Source organism: Pyxicephalus adspersus, chromosome 4, assembly GCF_032062135.1.
Source record: "Pyxicephalus adspersus chromosome 4, UCB_Pads_2.0, whole genome shotgun sequence".
In the NCBI taxonomy this organism is placed as follows: Eukaryota; Metazoa; Chordata; class Amphibia; order Anura; family Pyxicephalidae; genus Pyxicephalus; species Pyxicephalus adspersus.
In genome coordinates this window covers 41,355,437-41,380,164 of record NC_092861.1, presented here as the reverse complement: position 1 = coordinate 41,380,164, position 24,728 = coordinate 41,355,437, and the positions used below count along the sequence as shown (strand labels likewise).

Genomic DNA, 24,728 nt, shown 5'->3' with positions numbered 1-24,728 from the left:
ACATTGATATATAAATATGATATAAAAAATCACACAGACATATATATATATATATATATATACAGATATATATATATATGGCACACACTGTAATGGAGAGCTGTGTGCCCATTTGTGCTGCCCGGTACGGCTGAAGCCCCGGTGGTGACGCACTGCTCCCTCCGCCATCCCCGCACTGTGCAGAATGCGCCGCCTGCACGTGTAGGTGTGTCAGTGTCCTTCCGCTGCTGGCGGAGGGATCTGCATTACAGGGGGAGGGGGGCTACACCCGGGCGCTGCCCTATTTCCTTGGCTTCTCCCGGCTGGCGGAGCTCAGATTATCTCCGGCCGTGACGGAGCCGCTTCATCCCCGATACCGGCTACCCTCATCCCTACCCCAGCAGCACCGGTCCACCTTACAGTCGCCCCTCTCGGTGTCCCCCCCCACTGAAGATGTCCGGCTGGCAGGATTACGTGGATATGCTGATGGCCGATGGCAGCTGCCAGGAGGCCGCCATTGTCGGTTACGTGGACGCCAAATACGTCTGGGCGACGACTCCCGGGGGCTTCTTTCAGACCTTGACGGTAAGAGGCCGGTGTGTGTGGTGATGGATGTGTGCTGATGGATGCACCTGCCTGGCGCAGAGAATAATGCAGAATAAAGGATAACGGGCTGCATCATTCCTCACACCCCCTGCTGACTGATGGCTCCATCATGCGGACATTACTCAATGCCCTCTGCACCCCCGGCATATCTATGGCAAATGTCTCCTGTCACATTACTGCATCACCGAATCCGCTATGTTCAGCCACTGGCCGGACCGGTATTTCCAGTCTGTCAGGCCGCCGGGCGCACATTCCGCTCACTTCACAGTCTTTTGCGTAGCCCCCGGTCACTGTCATCATAAGATTTACGTATTTGACGTAAGCGGCTTTCATGAATCCCACCCCCGCCGCTGACACCATGTTCTTCTGCAAGATGGCGTGCACCCATTGATTTTTATCCTTCACCAGGAGGCCTTGTAGGATGCTATGGATATTCTCCTCAGCCATTGTGCATTATCTATTCATCCCAGGTGTCACTGACATTTATTAAATGCTTGTAATCTGCTTATCATTGCCATTGCTGCCTTCTTTCATTCTTTATTGAAACCCTTGGTGGGAAATAGGAATCATTCAGAGATGTCCCCAGTGATTCCAGATATTCTATGGATTTAGATCATGGCAGATGTGTATGTTCTGCAGCCATTGCATTGTATAAAACATATTAGAAAGATTTTATATCCCCATTGATACCATCGCAGGTTAATCTTCTCCATGGAAGTGATGAATGAAAGTTAACGAGCCGTCGCTATGTGTCGTCCTAGATGGCCGCTGTCATACAATCACCATCATACCGTACCAACCAGAATCACTAAAAGATATAATTTACATCATCTGACATCTGCAGAGAACTAAACAATCCTACAAAGGCATTAGAAGATTCAGTCTGTGCTATGACCGCCATCACAAGACGGGATGAAAGGCAGAATTTATTATTATAGATTTACTAGATCTGTGATTTCACCTAGAGTAATGAGATGGAGCTCTGATGTCTTCATCCATGCCATGGCGTGTAAGGACAAATCCTCCGATGTTTTAGATTTCCTTGAGAAGTCTTTACAAAGTGAGTTTTCACCACATTCACTAAGCTAAGTGAATTATCCCTTGCAGGTTGATAATTCACTTTGGTAAGTGAACAGGTTATAATTCATTTAGTAAATCATCATGATGGCTGTTGCTTTGTCAATTGATCTATATGGATCTAAGTGTGTTTTCCAGCCGTATCTACAGCTGTATCGCTGTGTGTTATTCTTTTATATGGTTATTATTATAATTATTATCTTGTAATGATACAGCGCTGACATTGATGTAGAGCTGTACAAAGTCCATAGTCATGTCACTAGCTGTCCCTCAGAGGAGCTCACAATCTAATGTCCCTACCATAGTAATATGTCATCTGCATGCCTAAAATCAATATTTTAGGGGGGTGGGCAAGTAACCTACAGCTTGTTTTTGGGATGTAGGAGGAAGCCCGGATCCTCAGAGGACACCCACACAGGGATAGCATGCAAACTCCATGCAGATAGTGTCCCAGAAGAGAATTGGGACCCTAGTGCTGCAAAGATCACATGCCATATTTCAGCTCTAGGAATGCAGGTTTTGGCATGTACAGAACGTCCATCTGAGCTACCTTTTAGTTTTAGCTTTGTGCAGGAACGGGAAGGGTAGAAAGTGGAAATGTGTCATTTGTTTGTACTTCTTTGAAACATACTGCTTAACAGGCATGTGAAAAACCTTGCCAGTCAGCTCTGTAGTAGACAAGTACATTGACCATAAAATGATACACGAGGTGACCGAGACTAAACCAAGCTGTACCTGAACACTTACCTGCAAAAGCAGTATCTCAGCCATCTCCATGTGTTTCAGGTATAATGTGGGGACTTTGCAGGTAATGATTGTTTTCTGAGCAGAGAACGGAAGTTCTATAATAAAAACCATGAATCCCATACCCCTTTTTCCCTAAATAGGACAGTGTATTATATTAATCTTTGTGCCAAAAAAAATGCACTAGGGCTTATTTTCAGGGGATGTCTTATTTTTTCATGAACAATAATTGACATTTATTCTTGAACAAAAAAATCAACATTTATTCAAATATAGTCATGTCATCATCTTCTGGAACATCATCATAACTCTCCATACCCTTAAATTCATCTTGATTTTCTTGTGAATCCATTTCCTTTAAAACCATCCATCCAACCAACCACCAATTTCTCATGTCTAATGCTTTCCTTAAATGAGTCCATGTATATATATATATATATATATATATTAGCTTATTTTCCGGATAGGGCTTACGATATATTTCGAGCATCCTTAAAAATACGAAAAAAGCACGCTAGGGCTTATTTTCGGGGTAAGGCTTATTTTTGGGGGAAACAGTATTTACACACTGCTACTTTATTTCATTTAATATTATATATTATTTCCTGATGATTCAATGAGAATGTCAGAGAGTTGTATTGTTGGTGTAACAATGTAGTATTGGGGAAAGAGAAGTACCTCATTGTGTATTGTACATGTATTGTCCCTGGTTATACACAGTGCTGCGTAATATGTGGGCGCTATATAAATAAGTCAGCATAGAATTTGTTTTACGATATGTGGAGTTGTATTCCTGAGATACAAAGACTCCTTGATTAGGAAATATTGCAGCATTTTTGATTGTGTTGCAGGATCCGTGTGGACATCAGTTCCATACCTTACACTGCGGCCATGTTTCAGTTCATTCCTTATAAATACAGAAGCATACCCAGTTATAAGCATTCAATGTTGCTGGAATTATCCTCAGTATAACCCTATAGTGCAGGGATATAATACAGAATCTCGCTGGTTGGGTGAATAGATTGTATGGCGCCCGGACATCAGTAATTGCTTTATTTGAAATGGCTGAGCCAGCTTCATTGTGGGATTGCTGGAACGTCACTAGGAGCGGGTGTTGTGCTCCTCCCTAACAGATGAGACACATGTACAGAGAAACATTTGCCGGGCCTGTTGATTATGGAATAAGCAGGCCTGGAATGACGGTGCAGTAATTTGGGAGGCCTAGGCTGCTTTCTCCCAGCTATAGACACTTGCTGTTGTCACTGGAGCGCGTCCCTTACAATGCGCGGCGTGCACCATGCTGCAGTCTTTTGTCTTCCAGTAATGATTTAAATACACACATGGCTTTCATTGAGAAGCTTCTTGTCTTCCGGAACACTGCTATAAAGATGAGTGGCATTTTATGGGTTAAATGTTTGTAATCCCTGCCCTACTTCTGTATTCACTTTGTTCATGAGGACTTGTTGTTTCTTGTCATCCTCATGTGATATCTGGCACATATTGTAACCCTGGTTTGATATTTTAAAATAGCTGACTTTACAGTGAATCTTATTGCCAATCAAAGCTCCAGCGAATGCCGTTCAGGCTCTAGATGAGTTTTATCTAGACTTGTATGGCAATAATAAAGTCCCTGGTCAGGTGTAATACTGATATGTAGAATACCAGGACCATATTTTAGCAACCAAAGTTCTATATGTTTTCAGGGTCCAACGCTTTCATGACAGATGAGGATTAAAAAAACAAAAAATTAAGGGTTTGTGGTCTTCTTTTGTACAAATTGGTTTATTATAACACTCATTATATTTGTTTTAATGTATGCAGTATATAACTGTGTGTATGACAAGTAGTACCTGCACTTGTTAATTGAAAAGGCCCCTGGATGCATGCGGAGGTCAATACAAAACATTGGAAGCCTTGTGATAACCCATGGGACCTGAGGAAAGGAAATATAGAGAAAAAAAATATTGACATTCTATCTCTTTATTGTTATTATTATTATTAGTATTATTAATAGTAATAAACAGCATTAGCATAGCGCTAACATAATATGCAGCGCTGTACATTAAATGAGAGCTGCAAATGACAGATACAGACAGTGATACAGGAGGAGGAGAGGACCCTGCCGCAAAGAGCTTACAATCCTTTTCTGCTTTGTTCTCCTAGATACATGAAGACTCTGGAAGTGTAAGGCTAGAAATGAGTTTAAACTTCGCCAGATAAATACAGACATTTATTTGTGAGCAATTGCCCCTTTAATAAGATATTTTAATAAATATATTACTTCTTGTATGTCTGGTCTGACAGTGTTGCTGTGTTTATAGTTTTGCTGTAAAGTATACTCAGGGGGAATTTTTACTTTCTTTCCATTTTTTTCATTCCCATGAAATGAACTTTGCATTTTTACCCCCCCCCCCCCCCCAACTATACATTGTTTTCAAGAGAAGAATGTTTTGTTAAAAATCTTCCATAGGGTTTTGCTAATGTTTAACAAATCTATATTTTTGGTAATGAATACATGAATGTTTACCTGATAACAAACAGACAGTAAATGTCTCTTGCTGGGACATTATAATAGGACGGAAATATAAATATGACATAGGGGTTGTAACTCATTACTATATTACTCAAAACTGGGGGGGAAGCTTTGGCTTTATATAACTAATTACGATACCAAGGGGGGCAAGCAGCCCCCTATACAATGGTATGTAATTAGTAACAGGTTCTCTTTTGGAGACATCAGGGGTCTGATGGATGTTAAGCTCTTTTATTGATACCCGGCTGTTCTCCATCTTGAATCCCCCTGCTATGGTCCTTGGGGAATAAAGGATAAGTGACATGTTTGGGGATTCTCTGAGCTAGAAGTGATCGGGTGGCTTTTTAGTTGCTAAAAAAAATCACTTCTATTACATAGCAGAAATCCCAGCTTTGTTGCATATTCTTTATAACTCTTTATTGACTCTTGAAATATGTATGTGCTTGTTACCTGTAATAAATTTCCTTACATTAACCTGAACAAGCTTCAGATGGGCAGGATGGGGATTGTCAGGAGGTGTATCGACATTGCCCCACCTGTTGTTAATTGGGGAGTGCCAGCCATGCTGCATTCTATGGGCATTATGTGACCGGCAGCCATGGAGAGACAGGTTGTAGTGTCCTGCCGCAACCCGCCACATTGTTGTCTAATTCCAGCTAAAGTGCTGGTTATACAGTCCCAGTGGGCTTAATAATGTCCGCAGGCTGTAGCTTGAGAACCTCTCTCCTAAGGTAACAACAACAACTTGTGTAATTCTTTATATTGTTCTAATGAAAGTGGAGTTTTCCTTAAACGTGATCATTAAATCATACTTTTGCTGAAATAGAGATCCCATCTTTCTAACACTCCAAATTTATAATTTGCAGACAAAGCTTCATGCATTAGACAGGTTGTCATTGCACAGGATGACATTTTCCTCCGTTCTTGGACAGAGAAGTTGTAATTGCTGAGGGGCGTCAAGTCTGAAATCTTTTCTGTGCAAAATGAAAACCAACAAATCCTCTGAAAATGAATATAGCCCTCTGAGTAAACTTTGCTTAGAACAGTGCTAAATAAATGTAAGTTCACATATGTAACATATGTTTGTGGTGTTTATGTGTTTACAGATCTAATAAATTACAAGCACAGCTGTATAAAGAAAAGTTGTGACATGAGGCTGCAAAAACCATGCCAGCTCCCCTGTTCAATCCATGACTGTCAAATTATAAAAAGGCCAACCAGTGGAATGCCAAACTATACTATGTCACAGGACAGTAATAACTCAGGTCACTGACACTAAACAAAAAGAATCAAAGATGTAACCACAAGCTCTGGTCATATTAGACAGATGTCATGACTGGTACCATAATATTACATTACATAGGTGTGCCCCAGCTGGCCATGCCAACTGCAGCCAAAACTAAAGAGTTTTTGTCTAGGTGGCATGTAAAAAGGACTTTTACCTGATATGTAGCTCCCCTGTAGTTAGGGAGAAAATGAATGCATTTCTTACCGGAGAGATACATTAATCAGTGGGTTTTTGGTGTTTCATAATCCAGGTCTGGGGGTCTCCTTATTAAATCTGTGCTGCTTTCTAAAATAGAGGTCCAGGATCCTGCCATATGATGCCAAGTTTGCCTGGAACACTCAACTGGTTTATAGCCTCTTATGACCTCATCTACCCCGTGTCAACCAGGTTGTATATTTAAATAGTGATTTTAGCTATTAATACATTTGTTTTGAGAAAAAAAAAATGTTACTGTTAGTCAGTGTTGGTAAACCTACTTGTTATAAGAAGGCCTGATATTACGAGAGGACCACAGCTAATATTTAGTGACTATATAATACTAAAGATAGGGACAGCAGACCTGGTACAAGACATTGTCAGAGAACTTACCATGGGAGTCATTGGAGATTGGGGACAAACTTCAGGAGACATAGGGACCTGTTTAGAAAGGCATGCACTGTTGGATCACCAGAAAAGTGCCATTACGTTTAGTAAAATAAATTCATAAAGAAATCCCACATAAAGTGTCACATTCTGGGTACTAGGATTGTAATTGATCAGCTTCACACCATAAACTATAATGTTATCAGTATTTTTTTAGCTGTTATTCCAATCATTTATATGACACATTTTGCCTTAGGGCTTCTGTCAAAGCCCATCAATAAATCAATTAAAAGTAACATAAACGCTAAGCAGATATAAAAGACACAAATACATTGTATTCACTATTAAATACACTTCATTCCTTAAACATCCTTTTTAAAGTGGTAATAAAGTCCTGCAAACTTTTTGTGATTCAGAAAGGTGCAGAAAGGGACAGGTTATGTCCCTTCTGCAATAACTGCTTTTACCTGCCTGATCACCGCCCAGCTGTCAGATTTTGCTGAGCTGTGCAGCATTCCTGGCTTCCTTTGCTCATGGTCTCGCACCCTGGAACTCAACTTTGGGAACCCGGGCTCCCTATCTTCCCGGGGCAGGTGCCTAAGCCCCACGGAAAAGGCGGATTACCGCTTTTTGCAATTTTTCCGGCCCCGAGTCACACTCGGGAACACCCCTTAGGGGGTTAATGCATATTCCTGAATTTGGTCTGGTACTGCCCTATTGCAGTCTCTGTACAGCAGAGCTAAGAGTGGGAGAGCAAGAAGTAACACAGGAGCCAATCATCAATGTGCTATTTTCCTTTACTGTCCACTCATAGGGCTCAGAGAATATTGGGTAAATGGTACCGACGATCATACAGAAGACTGAATACATTTCCAGTATGACGAGTATTACAGGAAACCTGATTTTATATTTTATCCTATTGTTATCTACTAAGTTATGCTTAATAGATTGATCTTTGTCTGTCAGTGTAAAATATATTTCTGTGATTTTTTTTTGTCACTTTATTCTCCCTCTTTACACATATGTCTTGTGTGTATTGCGTCTCTTGTTTTGTGTATTGTGGCTTTTGTAATGTGTGAACAAGTGTGATGAGAAATAGAGTGTGTACAGCACATGGCAGTCATGCTGGCCCTGTATCAGGGTATCTAATTTTACCCTTTCACTAAGGAGGGAAGTCTGCTGCTGATTAGTTACATAACTAAGGCTATCTACACTTGTCCAAAGGTTCTCGTATGATAATCAGCTCAGGGCCATTATCGGACAAGAATCTGGCGTGTGTACAGTGCGCGTCATCCATCGTCCGAACAACCGTCCTGGCGGATCCATGGACGATGAAGGATCTTAATGGAAGTGAAGAGGGAGAAAGTGCAGCAGGGTGCTGCACCCTCGTTCTCCCCCTCCCCTCTCCATAGAGCAGAATGGTGCTGTATGTACAGCATTCGTTCATGCATCGTGCATTCCTTACTTGCTGGAAAGGATCGTGAAAGATCCTTTCCAACGTCAATTATTGCACGTGTGTACCCAGCTTAAGTGAACTCCATTTACCTGTTATCTCTAGAATAACACTCAGAAAGGGGCCACTTGCTGAATAATGTCAGTATATAGGTTCCATGTACTGAGAAAGAAACGCCTACATGCTATGCAAGGCTGAAAAATGGTTATAAACCGGTCACATTAACTTGATATCTTTAATTTTACTTTCAGCACTAAATAGGATTTTAACAGGTAGATGATAAAAGCGGGATTGAGTATGGGGGAGCTTAATTGGCTTTACCTCCTCCCAAAAAACAATAAAATGGCCTTAGTCAATGTTTGGATCATTAAACTATGACCTTGGTGGGGACATTAGATTGTGAGCTCCTCTGAGTGACAATTTACCTGGCCATACACTGGATGATAGGTGAGCGACGTGGTGAACCGTCTATATCTGCCTATTATCAATCATTCATTTTCCATACCTACCATTTACCGATCGACTGGGCTAACTTCTCTGACTGGTAATGTAAATCAGTGGGAAGCGTTTGTGACAACCAGCAGGCAGTGGGATCTCTCCATTGTTTACATTAGCAGTTACACTACAGCTGTGTGGGTGACATGATTATGGACTGGGTAGGCTCTGTGTAATATATCACTGTTCTATATAATACATAATTATTGAGTTTCTGGGGCTACACACATGATGTGGCCTTCACACGGGTTCTTCCTCTCCCGTGTTTGGCACTGTAACTATGAGCTTCCAGCATTCTCCCCAGAAAATGTTTCCAGTTGAATTATATGAAAAACATTGGGAATCAATGTTGGCCAATCCATTCTCCCTTGCCACACATGAGTTGTCTACAACCATTATTAATATTATTGTTAGCTAATATTTATATAGTGCCGACATATTACGCAGCGCCTTTACTTTAGTGTCCACTACTTTATATTTACATGTTATGATACTTAGTAGACACACTCACATTGATCTTATTGTGGATAAATGTAGATTTCAATTTATTAGTGTGTTATGAACTTGAAGCCAGCAAATTATTGGTCAGCTTAAAATGTGATATTTGTATCCAGTCTGTCTGTGACTGGTGGTTCCACATATCATGAAAAGGGGGGTTTTGTGAGTTTCTGTGCTTTCCTATGCTATCCTTGGGTGGTTCCTGGGGTGCAAATTATCGTTTTAATATCTTGGTTTTGATGCTAGAACTGGCTTTATAATTATCAAATCTTACTTCACATCTGGTGAGACAAGCAATTATTTTTATTATTATTAAACAGGATTTATATAGCGCCAACATATTACACAGCACTGTAAATTAAATCACAGGCATCAGTGCCTGACATGTCACACTGCGGATATATTTCTACCTCATCACCAGGTAAGTATTTGAAGGGTCTTTCTGAATCATTTGGGTGAAGAGGAGATAGGGGAAGTGTTGTGATATCATGGGTTTATACCCACTTTGTCTACCCATACACAAGGAGATATGAATGTTTCCAAAAAATCATATCTCTAGGAGAACTGTAGTGTTGGTGTTTCGTATTTTTGTACCTTTCTGTGGGATGTTCCTCGTGTGCGGGCAGCACTGCTTTGCCATGTCTGCCAGATTATTAAAGTCTAGGCCTTCATATGATTATACATTTGTGGACTGAAATCAGTGGATATAGTTTGTTGGCATGATTTTTGGTGCCATGACAAACTATTAATTGATGTTTGCAAAAGCTTGTTACTTTGAGTTTCAATATTCCTAGATTTTGGATTATGGATACCAGTTACACCTCATTCCAGTGGGTATGGAGTTCATCTGGCATGTCTATTTTACTATGGGTGGACTTGTACACTTTCAAAAGCCCAACTGTTTCTGTAAGGTGGAGAAATCAAAATTGTGATCATCTAGAAATCATCCAGAAAACACCCATCTATTTCTCCAATATTTCTTTCTGTAGGTTCACATTCTATCTGTAGTGTTATAGCTTAATACCAATTTACACCACATTTTAGAATTGGTCCATCCTATGATTGTCAGCCTTTTCAGCAATGGTACCCTGCCAGAGTCATCATGAGTACTGCCTATATATTTATTAGTAAGATCCACACTTCTGTCTCTTTCCTTAAAGCTAAGCTTTTTACAAGGCTTTTCTTTTGAAATATAATTATTTTAACAAAATGTGAAAGACACGTCTATCACTTCCAGTCATTTAGAATATCAGTTTCAAAATGGTGATGGACAAAAATTAAAAGACTCTGTAACCCATGGCCCACCCACTTCCATACCGCAGGGCGCTTAGTCAATTAATCATTTAGAGAATTGGTTGACGCTAAAAAGGTGAATAGAGTCTAGATTTGGAGCTACAGCTAGAACTTCTACGGTACCCCTGGCAGGTGCCATTGTACCCCTGGTGTCCATTGACCCCAGACTGGGAAAAATTGTTTTTTAAATAAATTTGAAATACTCCTATAATCTGGAAAAGCAGTGGTAAAGTTTCTGTAGTATATATATAGGTAAAAATGTTTGTAGTGAATGCTTAGCTCACAATGGAGACACATGGAAGCCTGGCAATAGTGGCTTTACATACCACAGTCATATGACATTCTCTTCCATTTTAAGAAAAGTTAGAACATTGGGCCTGATTTATTAAAGCTCTTCAATGCTGGAGAGGATACACTTTCATCAGTGAACTTTGGTGGTTCAGCAAACCTGGAATGTATCTGGTCCAGGATTCAAAACATTTGCTAGCAAATAGCAAATGACTTTGAACAAATCTATTCCAGATTTGCAGGATCACTTAGTTTCACTGATCAAAGTGTATCCTCTCCAGCCATGGATAGCTTTATTAAATCAGGCCCAATTGCATATAGAATGACATTAAACTGTATATAAACCTTTTTTTTTTTATTTTTTATTTATTTATTTTTTGGAACGTCCCATTTTTGTTCATGTCTGTATCTCCCTTGAGGACGTTTCCTTAGCTTCCTTTGATTTGTAGGTCTGGGATTCTTACACTTTCTCTATGCTGTTTAAAGCAACACATGTTGTGGACTATTTTTCTACTTTTATGATGTGTCTTTCACGCTGCTGTCAGCTCCCGGTTATAGACAATAAACACCTAATAATGATCCAACCGCCATATAAAGATTATCTTGTTTAAAAAAAAGATTAAATATAAGAAAAATAATGAGACTGACTTTTTACACATATGATTTATGAAAACAGATATTAGCAATGTGTATCCTTTCATGTGAGTTGTGTACAGTTTGGTATATGTGTGATTTCAGTTTGTGATCTATTAGCAGTCTTTTGTTTTGAGCTATAATTTCAGCACACATCAGAAGTTAGAAAAGATGCACAATCATTACCATAACGAATGACATGCATAGTGCTTCATCTAATGACTCTTCAATCACAACCCCTAATTTAGGGTTTTCTCTGCTTGGTGCTTTTTTTGTAATTCGCCTGGATTCCCAAGCAAATTATTACAGTGAGTGACACCTAAAACAACTGTTTTAGTTTACAATATGTGAATGAAATCCCCTCCTGCCTGACTTCTTCAATACTCAGAGCAGCTCATGCATTTTGCATCTTATTCACCCCTGCAATGGCGGCTGGGCAGCTGTGTCTCCTTCACATTGAAAAAGAGAATAACTGTAATGAAAAGCTCCGATCTTGAAGGAGAGCTTTGTTATGATCGCTCTCCATTTATATGAACAGGATTATACAGCTTGTGGTGTGTACAGCTGCTTCATTGGGATAGATCTATGGTAGAGTCATACTAGATCTCCTTGTGCTTTATACATTCTGATTTGTTGTTATTGTGATCATTTCACATATGTATGTATGGTTCATATAACAGGAGATCCTGTGTGATGTCAGTGGCTGGTTTCTATGCAGAGATTCTTCACAAAGTGATCCAGTGCAGGGTTTAGTACATACAATTAGTAGATATACATTTCCCAGCACCTGTTGTTGGGGTGTTGCAGTGTTTTATTGTCTCAACATTTTTTATCATGGGGAACCCTTAAAATAACTTTCAGGTCTTCAGTAAACCCCTACTATAATAAATATATATCCACAACTCACAGTATATTGGTGTAGTGGTCAGTACAAAGAATACCTCTAGCATTGCTGACCAGTGGGAAAAATGTCACCTTTACAGATGATCATTGGTGTCACTTCTGGTTAAGAAACACTGCTTAAGATATTACATCAGATTAATAGAGGCTGTGGGTTGGTAAGGAAAATTATCTGATATATGATCGGATCTGATTCTAAATAACAATGTTAGGTAAATATAAAGTTGGCTGGAGAAGTTTTTAAATTTGTGTTCTTTATTTTTTGCTATTTCATTTTAGATTTTCTGTGACTTTCTGACCCCTATCAGCTTGTTCTTGTTTTCCCAGTTTATGACTTTGTAATGACTGGCTTGTAAAATAGCTATAAAATGTATTACTATTTACATTTTTATACCTGTATGAAGGTCACAGATCACAAATGTTACATACATAAACAATATGTTGCTTAGAAAATAAAATGTTTCTTACGAATAGTTTATAAATTTCCCCAACACAAGTGTTATCCCTAGTGTTATAGCCGGGTGGTTTGAAAACTTAAGGGGTATGGGCAGTGGGGTGTTTGATACAGGGCAATTGTTTGGGGCATAACATATACTGTCATATCTGTATTCCTCTGCATATAATACTCCATATACTAACAACCCCCCTCTCCCAAGCAACATACAATAACCACTATACTAACAATACAATTCTAAGTTACAGTCAATGCCCCATAAGCCATAGATTCACATAACACAGCAATGAGAAGTGACCACAGCTTCCTCCGCCTGCACCACCATCCTTACCAGTGCAGCAATCTCATCCTGAGCACAGCCATAGTAAACTTCTCCCCGCTCCCTCTGGACCTGCAGAGACTCCAGAATCCCGGTGCTCGGGGGTAATGGCTGAGGGTTCAGGTGTGCATTGCTGACCTGGAGGTGGCTGGAATACATACTACACCCTGTGCTCAGTTCACATGGCCTGGGGAGGACAGTGTTTTCATGAAAAGTGAGTGTGGCAGGCTCCATGTTACTCTGAGGATAGGTTTCCTTTATCTTCTTGAGTAATTTGTGTGCTGTTCTGCATATAAAGTGTAAAAGATTAAAACCTCTACCAATGTGTTGTAACTTTACATTTTGGTGCTTTGAAATGAAGTTATAAATTATAATTAGTTTGCTTACCTCAGGACAGATGCGGCCTGCCCTAGTTGTGCTATCTATCTACATGCTGTACCTCCCATACACTTGTATGAGGCAGAGACTGGAGGTGCCAATCTAAGCTGCACACTGCACAGGCATGGATAGAATTATTAGGTTATTGGATATTAAGGTTTTTGGCTGAAGGATGCTAACAAGGTATTTAAGATAAAGAGATTCTGGTACTGAATATTTCAGGGGGACTGGGGAGGGGGCGGGGGTAGGGTTGTTAAAGTTTTGAAATTTGATGGTATCATTTGCAAAATCAAACATGTTATTGCAGTGCAGAACAAGTTCTTCTCAGACACTGCAGTGCTTTGATTTCTTTAGCCCAGTGTACTACATGACCACGCACCATAGGGCAGTGTATTCTCAAAAATAATGGAGGTCCTGTGGATTGTTTGGCAGTCCATTGACAAGAATTGTCTGCCTTAACACAACAAACAGGAAGGTAAAATGGGAGAGCAGAGGCTGTGTGTGCACTGTAGCAGTGGCTTTTTGTGAAGTAGCCCTTTAAGTAAGTAACCTTACTGTTTATAAAATAGGAAAAGTGAAGCTGCTGTGTTACCCATTTAGATTTTTTTTAGGAGCTCAACAAAAATAAAAAGAATTCTGGTTGCCTTATTTTATCTTGGCTTGTTGCCCTGGTTTATTGTAAAAGTCTGTGCGTCCCATAGTATGTCCCATAGTATGTACATGGAAGTCTTTGGGTAAAGCTTCCATGGTTGTTTACTGTAAGCATTCCTTTTCTGCATTATTGGCAAAACATGCAAAAAGAGCAGTTCATTTATTTACAGAATTAAAGTGTGTTTTCTGTAACTCTTTGTGTGGGTAAAGCAAGTTTTTTTTTGTGTGTGAGTGAGGTTTTAATATATGTTCTTCTCCCTTTCTCTCTCTTCATTAGTCTTTTGTATGATGTATTGCTCTTCTTTGCATTTTAATTCATTTCACTTAAATTCTTAAATCTTTTTATTTTGTGCTTGAAATTGCAGCCTGCAGAAATAGATGTACTGATAGGAAAGGATAGAGAAGGATTCTTCACCAATGGTCTAACTGTTGGAGGAAAGAAATGCTCGGTGATCAGAGACAGCCTGTATATTGAAAATGACTACACAATGGACATCAGGACAAAAAGTCAAGGCGGAGAACCAACATACAACATTGCTGTAGGCAGAGCTGTCAGAGGTAAGACCTTTCTATGTGGATATTCATATATTGTTTTTTGACATCATTTTCCTAAATTGTGTATATTTTTAATAGTATATATTATATATTTGCTTATTATCATCATATTCTGTCTATGCTTTGCTGTGATTTTACCTGCATAGTTTATGAAGACGTATAACTGCATAAAGAAACATAAAGTATGGGGCAGCAAGCATATAGATTTAAAGAAACATGGTAATTGGATCTGCACTATTTTTGCCAAAGCATTACTCTACAAAGTACAATTGTACTTTATCAGGTTCTTTATCTGTGTGCTGGGTAATAAACATAAATCCAACTTTTTTTTGTAAAATAATGCTCCCAAAATTATTGCTAAACCTCCAACATGGTGGACTAAAGCTGATGTTTGTACTGCAGTATGGGTTTTATGCATAGGTGTGTGTTCTGTTGTATTTGCAAGTTACTAATATTTAAAAGGAAAATGGACGTATAGAACAGTGTTAGAGGCGGTCTGATAGAGAGGGAGGCCTTTCTTTCCAATACCAGACCTGCCAGTCTGATGATTGGTGATATCTTATGGGGGAAATGATCAAGAAGCAGCAAGTGTAATGGAGAAAGCTTGAATCCACAAAAGGAAAATGATTATGCAGCAAGAGGTAAGAAAACCGAGACCCATAGAATGGCTGATCAAAAGCAGAAAGATCCTAAATCTCCAGATTTTTACATACAGATTGAGGAACAATGAATATCTCTTATTACATGTAGTTATTATAGCCAGGTAGTTTTTATTGCCTAGCCTTAGCAGTAGGTGACTGTCCACAATAATCCAGATACCCCCCATGTATAAATGTTTTTTAAAACCTGCAGTAAACTAAAATCTTCCAAATGCCCTCTGAAACTCGTTATTCATGGTGGGGATGTCAAAGCTTAAATATGTCTATGACAATTGGTATCCTATTAGTAATAAACAAGATTTATTTAGTGCTAACATATTATGCAGCACTGTATAATAAATAGGGGTTGCAAATGACAGATACAGAAAACTACACTGGAGGAGTAGAGGACCCTGCCCAGAATCCTAATATTGTACACTGTAATGGAGTATAAAATATTAGGACTTTGCTGCCTTCTATGCATGCTCCTTAAGATGATTGAATAAACGTAACTTTTTTTTTTTCCCTACTTCACAGTTTTAGAAAGCAAGTATATTCAATAAACAGATTTATTAGGCAATCGGTGGTTGGGCTGGAGTACACAAAGCAGCCCGATGCAGTGAAAAGCCCCACATTGCTCATGTGTGTAAAGGTACAATATATCAGCAGCTGCCGCTAACAAGCCAGTTCACTTCTCAAGTGTGAGCACAGACACAGCAGCTGTTGTTTTATTCATTTTCAACACAATTAACTTCTTTGTTTAAATTCAAAATCAAATTGCAACTTGAAAAACCATAAAGGTCGTGATTCCTTTTTTGTTTCTATGCTCTATCATTACATCTAGTAGCATTTATTGTATAGAGCTTACCATTTTATCTGCAGAACAAAGATAAACTGTTCTACCCTAATGTTTCTCTGGGCCTGCACATGGCAGCTTTTATAAGGTGTAATGCATACTTTACGCTTTAGTTTCCACTTCAATACCAGCACTTGGTAAAACCTAGAAATGTCCTGGAAATTGTTTCTGTTTTTAAACCATAATTTTCTTCAAGGCTGTGTTCTCTGACGCCTCTCACAGCAGAGCTTGACAAGTCCCAGTAGTCAGGTAGATATGGAGCCTAATATTAGTATATTCATTTTATACTACTATTTTATACACTAATTTTGTCAGCCTTCCCCTAATATTATCAAAGAATGTAAAAGTTTCCTGGCTGCTTAAAGTTGACCTTTTAATGGCTTTACAAGTCTGCACTCACCATAATAAGACAGTTCATAAGTGTTACTCCAGAAGTTGTACCTACACTGAGATGATCCAACATTACTATTGTAACATTGTATTGTGTTAATAAATTGTAACTTCAATCGTTCCAACACTTTTCAAAGATAAAGCCTGTTCTGTAAAATGAACGGATACTTTTTGTCACTTTGTAGTGGTTTTAATGTTACCAGTAAGGTGTGGGCAACTTGCAGAACTTTCCAAAATCCTCAGTTAAAGTCACTGACTGCGTACCTCATATCATACCTCATATTCACCTTAGACCTTTACTGGTAGTTCTGGAAGCCTTTGCTTTTTTGCCACCTTAAAAAAAAAAGTGGATTACTTCATAAACATGTCAGAGATTTATTGATAATCCTTTTTATGTCTGTGTGAGCTTAAAGCAGAACTAAAGTTTCATTTTTCAGAATCCACAATTAGGCAAACGTATTATTGCAGAAAGGGGCATACGATGCCCCCCCCTGAAATAATCCTACGTGCCTGCCTGTTTGCTCCGGGTATCTAGGAAAAAGCTGAGCTGAGGTCAGTGACCTCAGTGTCAGTGACTTTGGAAACATCTTAGGGGCAGGGTCCTCTCCTCCTGTATCACTGTCTGTATTAGTCTGTCATTTTCAATCCCTATTTAATGTACAGCGCTGCGTAATATGTTGGCGCTATATAAATCCTGTTTAATAATAATAATAATAATGTAGTTTGCAATAAAAATCTTTCCTAAATGTTTAAATTTGTATTTTATTTTCCCCAACATTTCTCCATAGTGGTCCTTTTTTAAAGTGCATTTTAATAGAAAAAAGATGAAGGATGAATGAGAAGCATCCAGCTCCAGGGGCTACAATAGTACACAAACGTGTAAAGGCTTTGTACAGACATTAAGTAACTGTTACTCTAAAGCAGTGGTCGACAACCTTTTAAACGTCTCATACCACTAATTTTTACGGACTCCGGACCACACATGCGCAGCGAGCCGTTTGTCACTCAAAGGGGAAGACACTTCCCCAAGAATGACGTCATGATGCCAGAACCCACCCAATCTCCCATCGCAGGTCTGAGGTCCAGAGACACAACCCACCCACCGCCCTGAGCCTGCGATCCATACGGGAGATAAAGTCCACGGCTCTGGGGGGTGATTCAGGTTCCTTTAAGGTTAGCAATGGTTCTAAAGACCTCTCCTGTGTATTTAATGTCTCTTTTTGGGGATTGAAAATGTTCTGTTTAGCAGAAACTTCTCCAAGTGCTGGACAACGGCTCCTATAGGCCCCCAGTAGCCCTGGCTCACACAAACTCCTTTGGGGGGTCTGCACCATTACCCAGTGTTAGGACATCACTGATATACTAGAGAGTCTCAGTTTTTTCTGATAAGACCTGCTTTGCCATGTTGGTCTTGGTTAAGCTCCTTAAAAAAGATTTCCATCTAAATCCATGACTGGCTAAATGAAGAGGTTGAACTTAATGCCCAGTAGAAGTGTAAGAAAATAACAATACACTTGAGTATCATAATATTCAGCAATGATTATACGGAGTCACTGGCCTGCCAAGTATCTAACAACCTGATATTTACATTGGCAATGGGCTGCAGTGACCTCACAAGGCCAGGAAAGTCAATTCTCTCCATATAATATTTAGTTTGAATGTCTTTCCTATCTTTCAAGTCCAGAAGCTGGCTTTTTGCAGAAATATTTATTCTATGGTAGTCTTCCTAAAATAAATTTTACATACTTGAAAGATATTGCCCTGCTTACATTAAATTACATACCATTGTAACATGATATGTATTGTCAATACACAGCCATAGTTCAAATCATTACAGCTTAGCTGTGGTGGGATTGTGGAGGCTTCCTAGATCAGGTTTTTTTTAACAGAGGGCCAGTGGGACAGAAGGCATTTTCTGGGTTCACTTAAAATCCTTCTTTTGCATGAAAGTTTGCCCTTACTTGGTGGGGAAGGGGAAGTCTGTTACCCCGTGCCAATTGGGACCCATGGATCATGTCTATTTTCTCTCTACAGTTGTACCTCTTTATGTGACATTTATATTGATTTTTTTTTTTTGCATTTTCTGAATTGCATTTGGGATTTAGGGTGTCAGTAATATTAGGAATTTTGGTTTGACCAACAGGAATTTCCTTTGCTCCTTACAACTGTTTTTTATTTTAATCAAAAGTAATAATCCCTATGGTAAATCATATAAACATTACACTTTCAACCTGTTAGGTCCTGTACCTCATCTCCAGTCAATGAGGAGCAAGTGTAATCCAAATATCCAAAAACCCAAATATTTTGATGGAACCTGTTGAATGTTCTTTAGTTGATGAGTAGAAAAGACCAAACCAAGCACTTTACCCGATACCTGGGGTTTGGTCTGGGATAAGTTAGAATCTAGTACAGGGTTTTATGCTGTTTCATTGCAGTAAATAATACTACATTTAGCAACACTACAATACTTTGAATGCCACTCCAACACACCTAGGCTCTGCAACACACTTTGTGGTGAAAACCAGCACACAGATATGACACAAAAGGTGACAATTAATACTGCATGGCTGATGGTCAGAGGATTCATTTCAATGGGTTTCCCCAATGCAGCACACAGTCACCTCAACAGTATGGTCTGTCCCAACCCCCCATAGTCTTTCAGGAATGCTACATAAATACCACGTAAAAGCTAATAAATAAGTTTGTACAAGCATCTGAAGACTTTGTTTGCAATAGTTAACCTTCAAGTGACCTCTAAGCCCTCAGTGCAATATTATGTGTAATTTATTCAGTGAACTGTTATATGAGGTGAAAGTTCAATTGACACCAACTAGCACTGTGTGAAAAATTGACTGTTGCCACTTGTAAGGAATGGTTGCAGCACCAGCATTTCGTATTACTGTGGTGCACGTTAGGCCTGCTTTCATTCTAAACACGGATAGACCTTTTATTATTAACTGGCAGCCTCATGCTAAATCATCTCTGTTGAAGTTGGGCCTAAACATTATAACCTAGGCACTGTAAGCCCACACTACATTTCTGCTGTAAAGTATATTGTAATTTAGCAAGTATGTCGTTTATCCCGTGTATCCCTCCCGTATCTCGTGTGCTCCATCATACCATTGTGTGCCTTCTTCTGTTCCATATCAAATTTAGCATGATGCAAAGGTGGTTGGCATGGGGCTCATTACTCACTAAATTCTCTGGGCTATGCTTCATATAAACTCCATAGGCCTCATTTATAAAGCAGAAAGTCAGACATTCCCTCAAACATTCCCTTGTAGAGAATCTTCCATGTCCATGTTTTAACGTCCGGAACTGATTCTTCAGTGGGGAATGCCAGATTCACTGCTTTTAAATAGAATCCATATTGTTAGTAGTCTTAGTGTGAGTGTAGACCAGTGGACATCAGCGCCTGATTGTGCGGCTTATATTGAATACATTTAACTGCTGCAGAGCATACATAAATGTTACCTTTTTTTTCTCTTCTCTTTTACAGTTTTGGTCTTCGCAATGGGCAAAGAAGGAGTCCACGGAGGCGGCTTGAATAAAAAGGCATTCGCAATGGCGAAATACTTGAGAGATATGGGATTTTAGCTTTTAGGCCAACATACATTCTAGGGGAAAACAGACAAACATTGCTAGTAAATTTTCCTGCGTGAACAGAGCATTCTTTATCTGGAAATTTTATTAGCAATAAAAAAGGGGTGATGGGGGATGATCCTGTGTCTCCTTTGTATCCCTATTTTGGTGGGGAAAGTTGTTGTTTTTTTTTTTTTTTTTTTTTTAATTTTTTTTTTTTTTTTTTTGGTGTTTTTAAGCAATTGATTTATCATGGCAAATCGTGTCCATCTTAGGACAACCCAACAAGATGTTTTTGTTGACTGCTTTTACCCTCCTTGAAGGCTTTACTACTGAGCAGCATCTCCTGCCGGCTATGTCTTTCCATTGCATCTTGTCTGTCCAGCAGACTCTAGATGATAGTTAAAGTTTGTCTTTCATTTACCCATAATCTTTCTTGTTAGCCTGATGATATTTCTGTACCACCCGTTGCAGTCCCGTAATGTGAAACGTGTGGCTTTTCAGTGTTATGTACGCATAGGCTGGTAATTCATATCTGTTGGTACACCGAGTGTCTGACCCCTATGTTAACATTTACAAGTCAGGTGGTGAAAAGGGTTGGGGGGTTTAACCAGTTCAAAGACCGTTGAAGTACACCGAATGTACACCTTGCCACAAACCGTACCTCAGTTCAAGCCGTATTTAATATCTACTGTTCACAAATACAAAGTAGTCGCCTCAATTTAAAGCAAATTGTAATGTAATTTAAACCCAGTTTGCCATCTTCTATTTCTGCTTTGTGCTGTTCTGCTACCAGCACATGCTTGTGTTGTCCTGTACAAAGTCTAGGCTTAGTCAGTAGAGGCCTAGAAACTTCATGCAGCAGGACCTCAGCAGAGCATGGGCAGCAGCTAGACGTATATAAGGGGGGAGAATAGTGGTGCACGAGAAAACACTAAGCTTGATGCAGATTTGTACATCCATTGGATTGATGTGTTTGAGCAGTTTGAGCATATACACAGCTCAACTTAGTCTTCCTTTGCTCAAACACACAAGTGGAAATCACTACTCACAATAGGAAACACTAGGTCTACTTCTCGCTACTCTAAAGTTATTGTAAATCAGTTTTCCCTTTCTTCCCCTTTTGGTGTCTTACAAATTTACCCTCCTGTATGTAATCATGACTGCAGACTACAGTGCTACAAGCATTGATCTGTGGTGAGCGCCTGCTCAGAAGGACACGCTTATGCGTTTTTAGTGCAATAACGTGAATAATATCATCTTTCTCTGACACTAGAGTGTATGCCAAATCATTTTTTTTTTAAATAAAAGTTTTAAAGCCATTTACTAGAGTTTATTCTTTTGTCATGGTTGTGGTGGGAAAATTCTGGAAAACTATGAAATCTTTCTTTTTAAATCTTCCACCTCATATCGCAGCACAGAATAAGGTTTTCATGCAGACAGGGGAGGCTCAGACTGACACTTGGTTGGCATAATTATAAACTAATTCTTTGTCTTGGTCTATATTATCAGTCCAGGACTATATATTTAAAAGGTAGCAGCCTGGATCAGAGAATGATGATCCTACAATTCATTCTAATAGATCGTTATTATTCAGCCTGTGGCTATGATCTTGTATCATCAATGCAAACATTGTCGTTCCTGTTTGCCACACATTTATTATAGAAATTGGCTGCTCATAGAACCTGCCCTACACTAAGAAATACTGAGATGAAGGATAAACATATCCAAGATGCCCAATCATTTATAATATCATGGTAATACAGCATCCTTTATTCCCCAGTGTAAATGGCCAGGAGCAGCCTTAATGTGAAATCCGTAGGATCTTGGTGATCTCGGGGCCCCTCACTGTAGGTGCTGCACATAGGGCAAGGGAGGAATTCTCAGAGGAACAACACTACATCTGACACTCACTTCGAGCACCATTTGTCAACCTTTTTAACAAGGAGGAACCCTTAAAATAACTTAATGGTCTCAGGGAACCCCTGTTAACAGTGCACGGTACATTAGTGTGATGGTCAGTGGGACCATCGGAGGGACCCAGGCTGCCCTTCCATGTGCCAGCAGTTCCCCAGGACACTACATCAGTATATTTGTGTGGATTCCTCACAGGTTCTTGGTCAGCCAATCATCAGGGAGCATGATCAACTAGATCTCCCGTTCCTGTTGTGGTTTGTTTTCATAGGACCAATCGTAGCTACACATATCCCATATACTACAGACTTGATTACTACCACTTTCAGTCTCATTATTAGGCATCTTTTCATTGGCAGGTCTTAGAACAATGTCATTGCTGCTGGAATATTATATCTATATCGTTTTTAGGGGGTTGGTAGTTTTAAACTAGTGCTGCTGACAAACATTAACACAGAAAATAATTGTTAAACATTGCTGCAGAAACAGCTCATGACATTTCTTTATGTTATTTGAAATGTGTATAACCTGGCTGTCAGTTCAAACCTTTTCTCACTGTCTAATCAAATACAAGTTCTTTGTACTAAAGAATAAAATGGCATTCTTTAGAATGGGCTGGGTATGTGATTGCTTCATATGTTTTCTGTGCCATATGACCATATGGAGCCATGAGAGGGGTTTTAACTGACACAAAGGTCCTACCTTCCTCTGAAATGGCACTTCCGGAAGGACCTTTTAGGATTTTGCTTCTGTTTTGTCTTGTGTATCATGTATGAACTGTAAACACTTGTTCATTTCTTTCCCTGCACTTTTGTTACATCTGGGATACAGTCTAACTCATCTGATTTAATATGCATTTAAAAAAATGCCATAAACTATTAAACCACCTTGTTTACAGACAGATGAAATTAAATTTATTCCAACCAAACCTGCGAGTTGTGTCATATCTTCAGAGTATGGGGGAGGGGAAACTTTATTCACCCAACCATTGGTATAGTGGAACAGCACAAAGGTTGAACTAGGCAAATACACCAATGGATGCAAGTATTAAAAAATGTATTGTAAATGAAAATTATAAAAATACTGTATAAAAACATGAGCTGCAGGGCTGTGTAAGTCATAGGACTAGAGCAGGGATCGGCAAACTCCCTTTAGGCCAGAAACAGCCTAGCCAGAAGTCCGTTCCGGTCTAACGCCCCCCTATTTTTTTTAATGTTGGATCAGGCCTAATCACGCTGCTCCCGGTAGCTGCCAATGTCCTGTGCTCTCTCGTCTCTTCCCTTCCCATGCTGGGCACCACCTCCACCAACTGTGACAAGGGAGGCGCGTCATACCCATTGTGCTGCACATTATCACTTCTCTGCACAGCGGATCAGAAGCCATTGTCACGCCCCAGGGAATCCTGACTGACATGCATTAAGCACACACGCCCCCACGCGGCATGCCTGCTTTATTGTAGTGACTTCAGCCCCCAGCGTGCTCACAGCACACATGGCTGTTTGATACCCAGGACCGGATGCAGGACTCGTTCTCCAGGACTGTATTCATCACCACAAGGAGACCCCAACCTTCCATTTGATGTTACTATATTTAATATTAACCCCTATCATTACCTCATTAGCCCCATTGGCTTCATTCCCCAAAGGTGTTGGTACTCTACACCTCGTACCATCTTGTTTACCTTTGACTGCGTAAGCACCTGCCAAGGGCTAGGAACCACCTACTATCTGTAAATTGATTAACCCACTCTGGCGTTCAAATTTTTCAGACATTCTCTTGTCCAAGTTTAATTCTTGCACCACTCTCATTGACTTCTACCGTCAGCTGCTACATGCTCAGTTTCCAATGTTGTTAGCCTATGCCAAGTGTGCGATTGCAATGTTTGGCAGCACTTATTCGTGTGAGCAGCTGTTCTCCAAGATAAAGTTTGGTAAGAACAAGCTGCGCTCTCAGCTCACTGACAAACACCTTAATGACATTCTGTTGCTCAACTCCTCATCATTACAACTTAAAATTGTATCGGTCTCTTAAGACCATGCAACATCATGTTTCCCAATGATCGTACTGTATTTCTAAATAAAAAACTTTCATTGGACAAATTGTTTCTTCTGGCCTAGTGTGCCTTCTTGACCTCCTGAAATGGCCTAGTAGTCTAGTGGACTAGATAGAGAGAACGTCAAATACTTTGGCAGGTAAACTATGTCTTATAAGGTTTTTACCCCAGATATGTTTTTTTTCCCTACTGGTTGAACTCAATGCACTTTTGTCTTTTTTCAAGAGAGTAAAGAGAGTAAAACGGTTGTCTACCCCTTTATGTAAAATGAAATTTCTGAGTTTAGGTGCGCTTTAAGTTCCCTAGTCTGCACATCTGCTGCAATCTTTACTATAAAAAGCACCCCTTCTCCTGCAATGCAGAATACAGCAGGGAGAGTTAGGACAAATTCAGGAACCAGGACATGGAACCTCCAACAAATGTAGTTCTTGGTAGAGATGGATTATTTAAAATCCAAAAAAATTACTGAGTCTGAAGAGAGATCAGCAGCTAATCATTGGCAATTAACTTCTTTTCAGGGATCAGATGTGTTGGTAAATATCAAATCAAAGAAAACAAGTCTTGTTGGG

The 24,728-nt window shown here is 39.6% G+C and overlaps 1 protein-coding gene across 1 annotated transcript; it reads left to right on the top strand.

Annotated features, from left to right (window-relative positions):
• The first annotated feature begins 254 nt into the window (after positions 1–254).
• PFN2 (profilin 2) lies at positions 255–23,034 on the top strand. Its single transcript, XM_072407939.1, has 3 exons — positions 255–564; positions 14,537–14,729; positions 20,110–23,034. The coding sequence occupies exons 1-3, from the start codon at positions 433–435 to the stop codon at positions 20,205–20,207; spliced, it is 423 nt and encodes a 140-aa protein (XP_072264040.1). The 5' UTR covers positions 255–432; the 3' UTR covers positions 20,208–23,034.
• Positions 23,035–24,728: the final 1,694 nt, after the last annotated feature.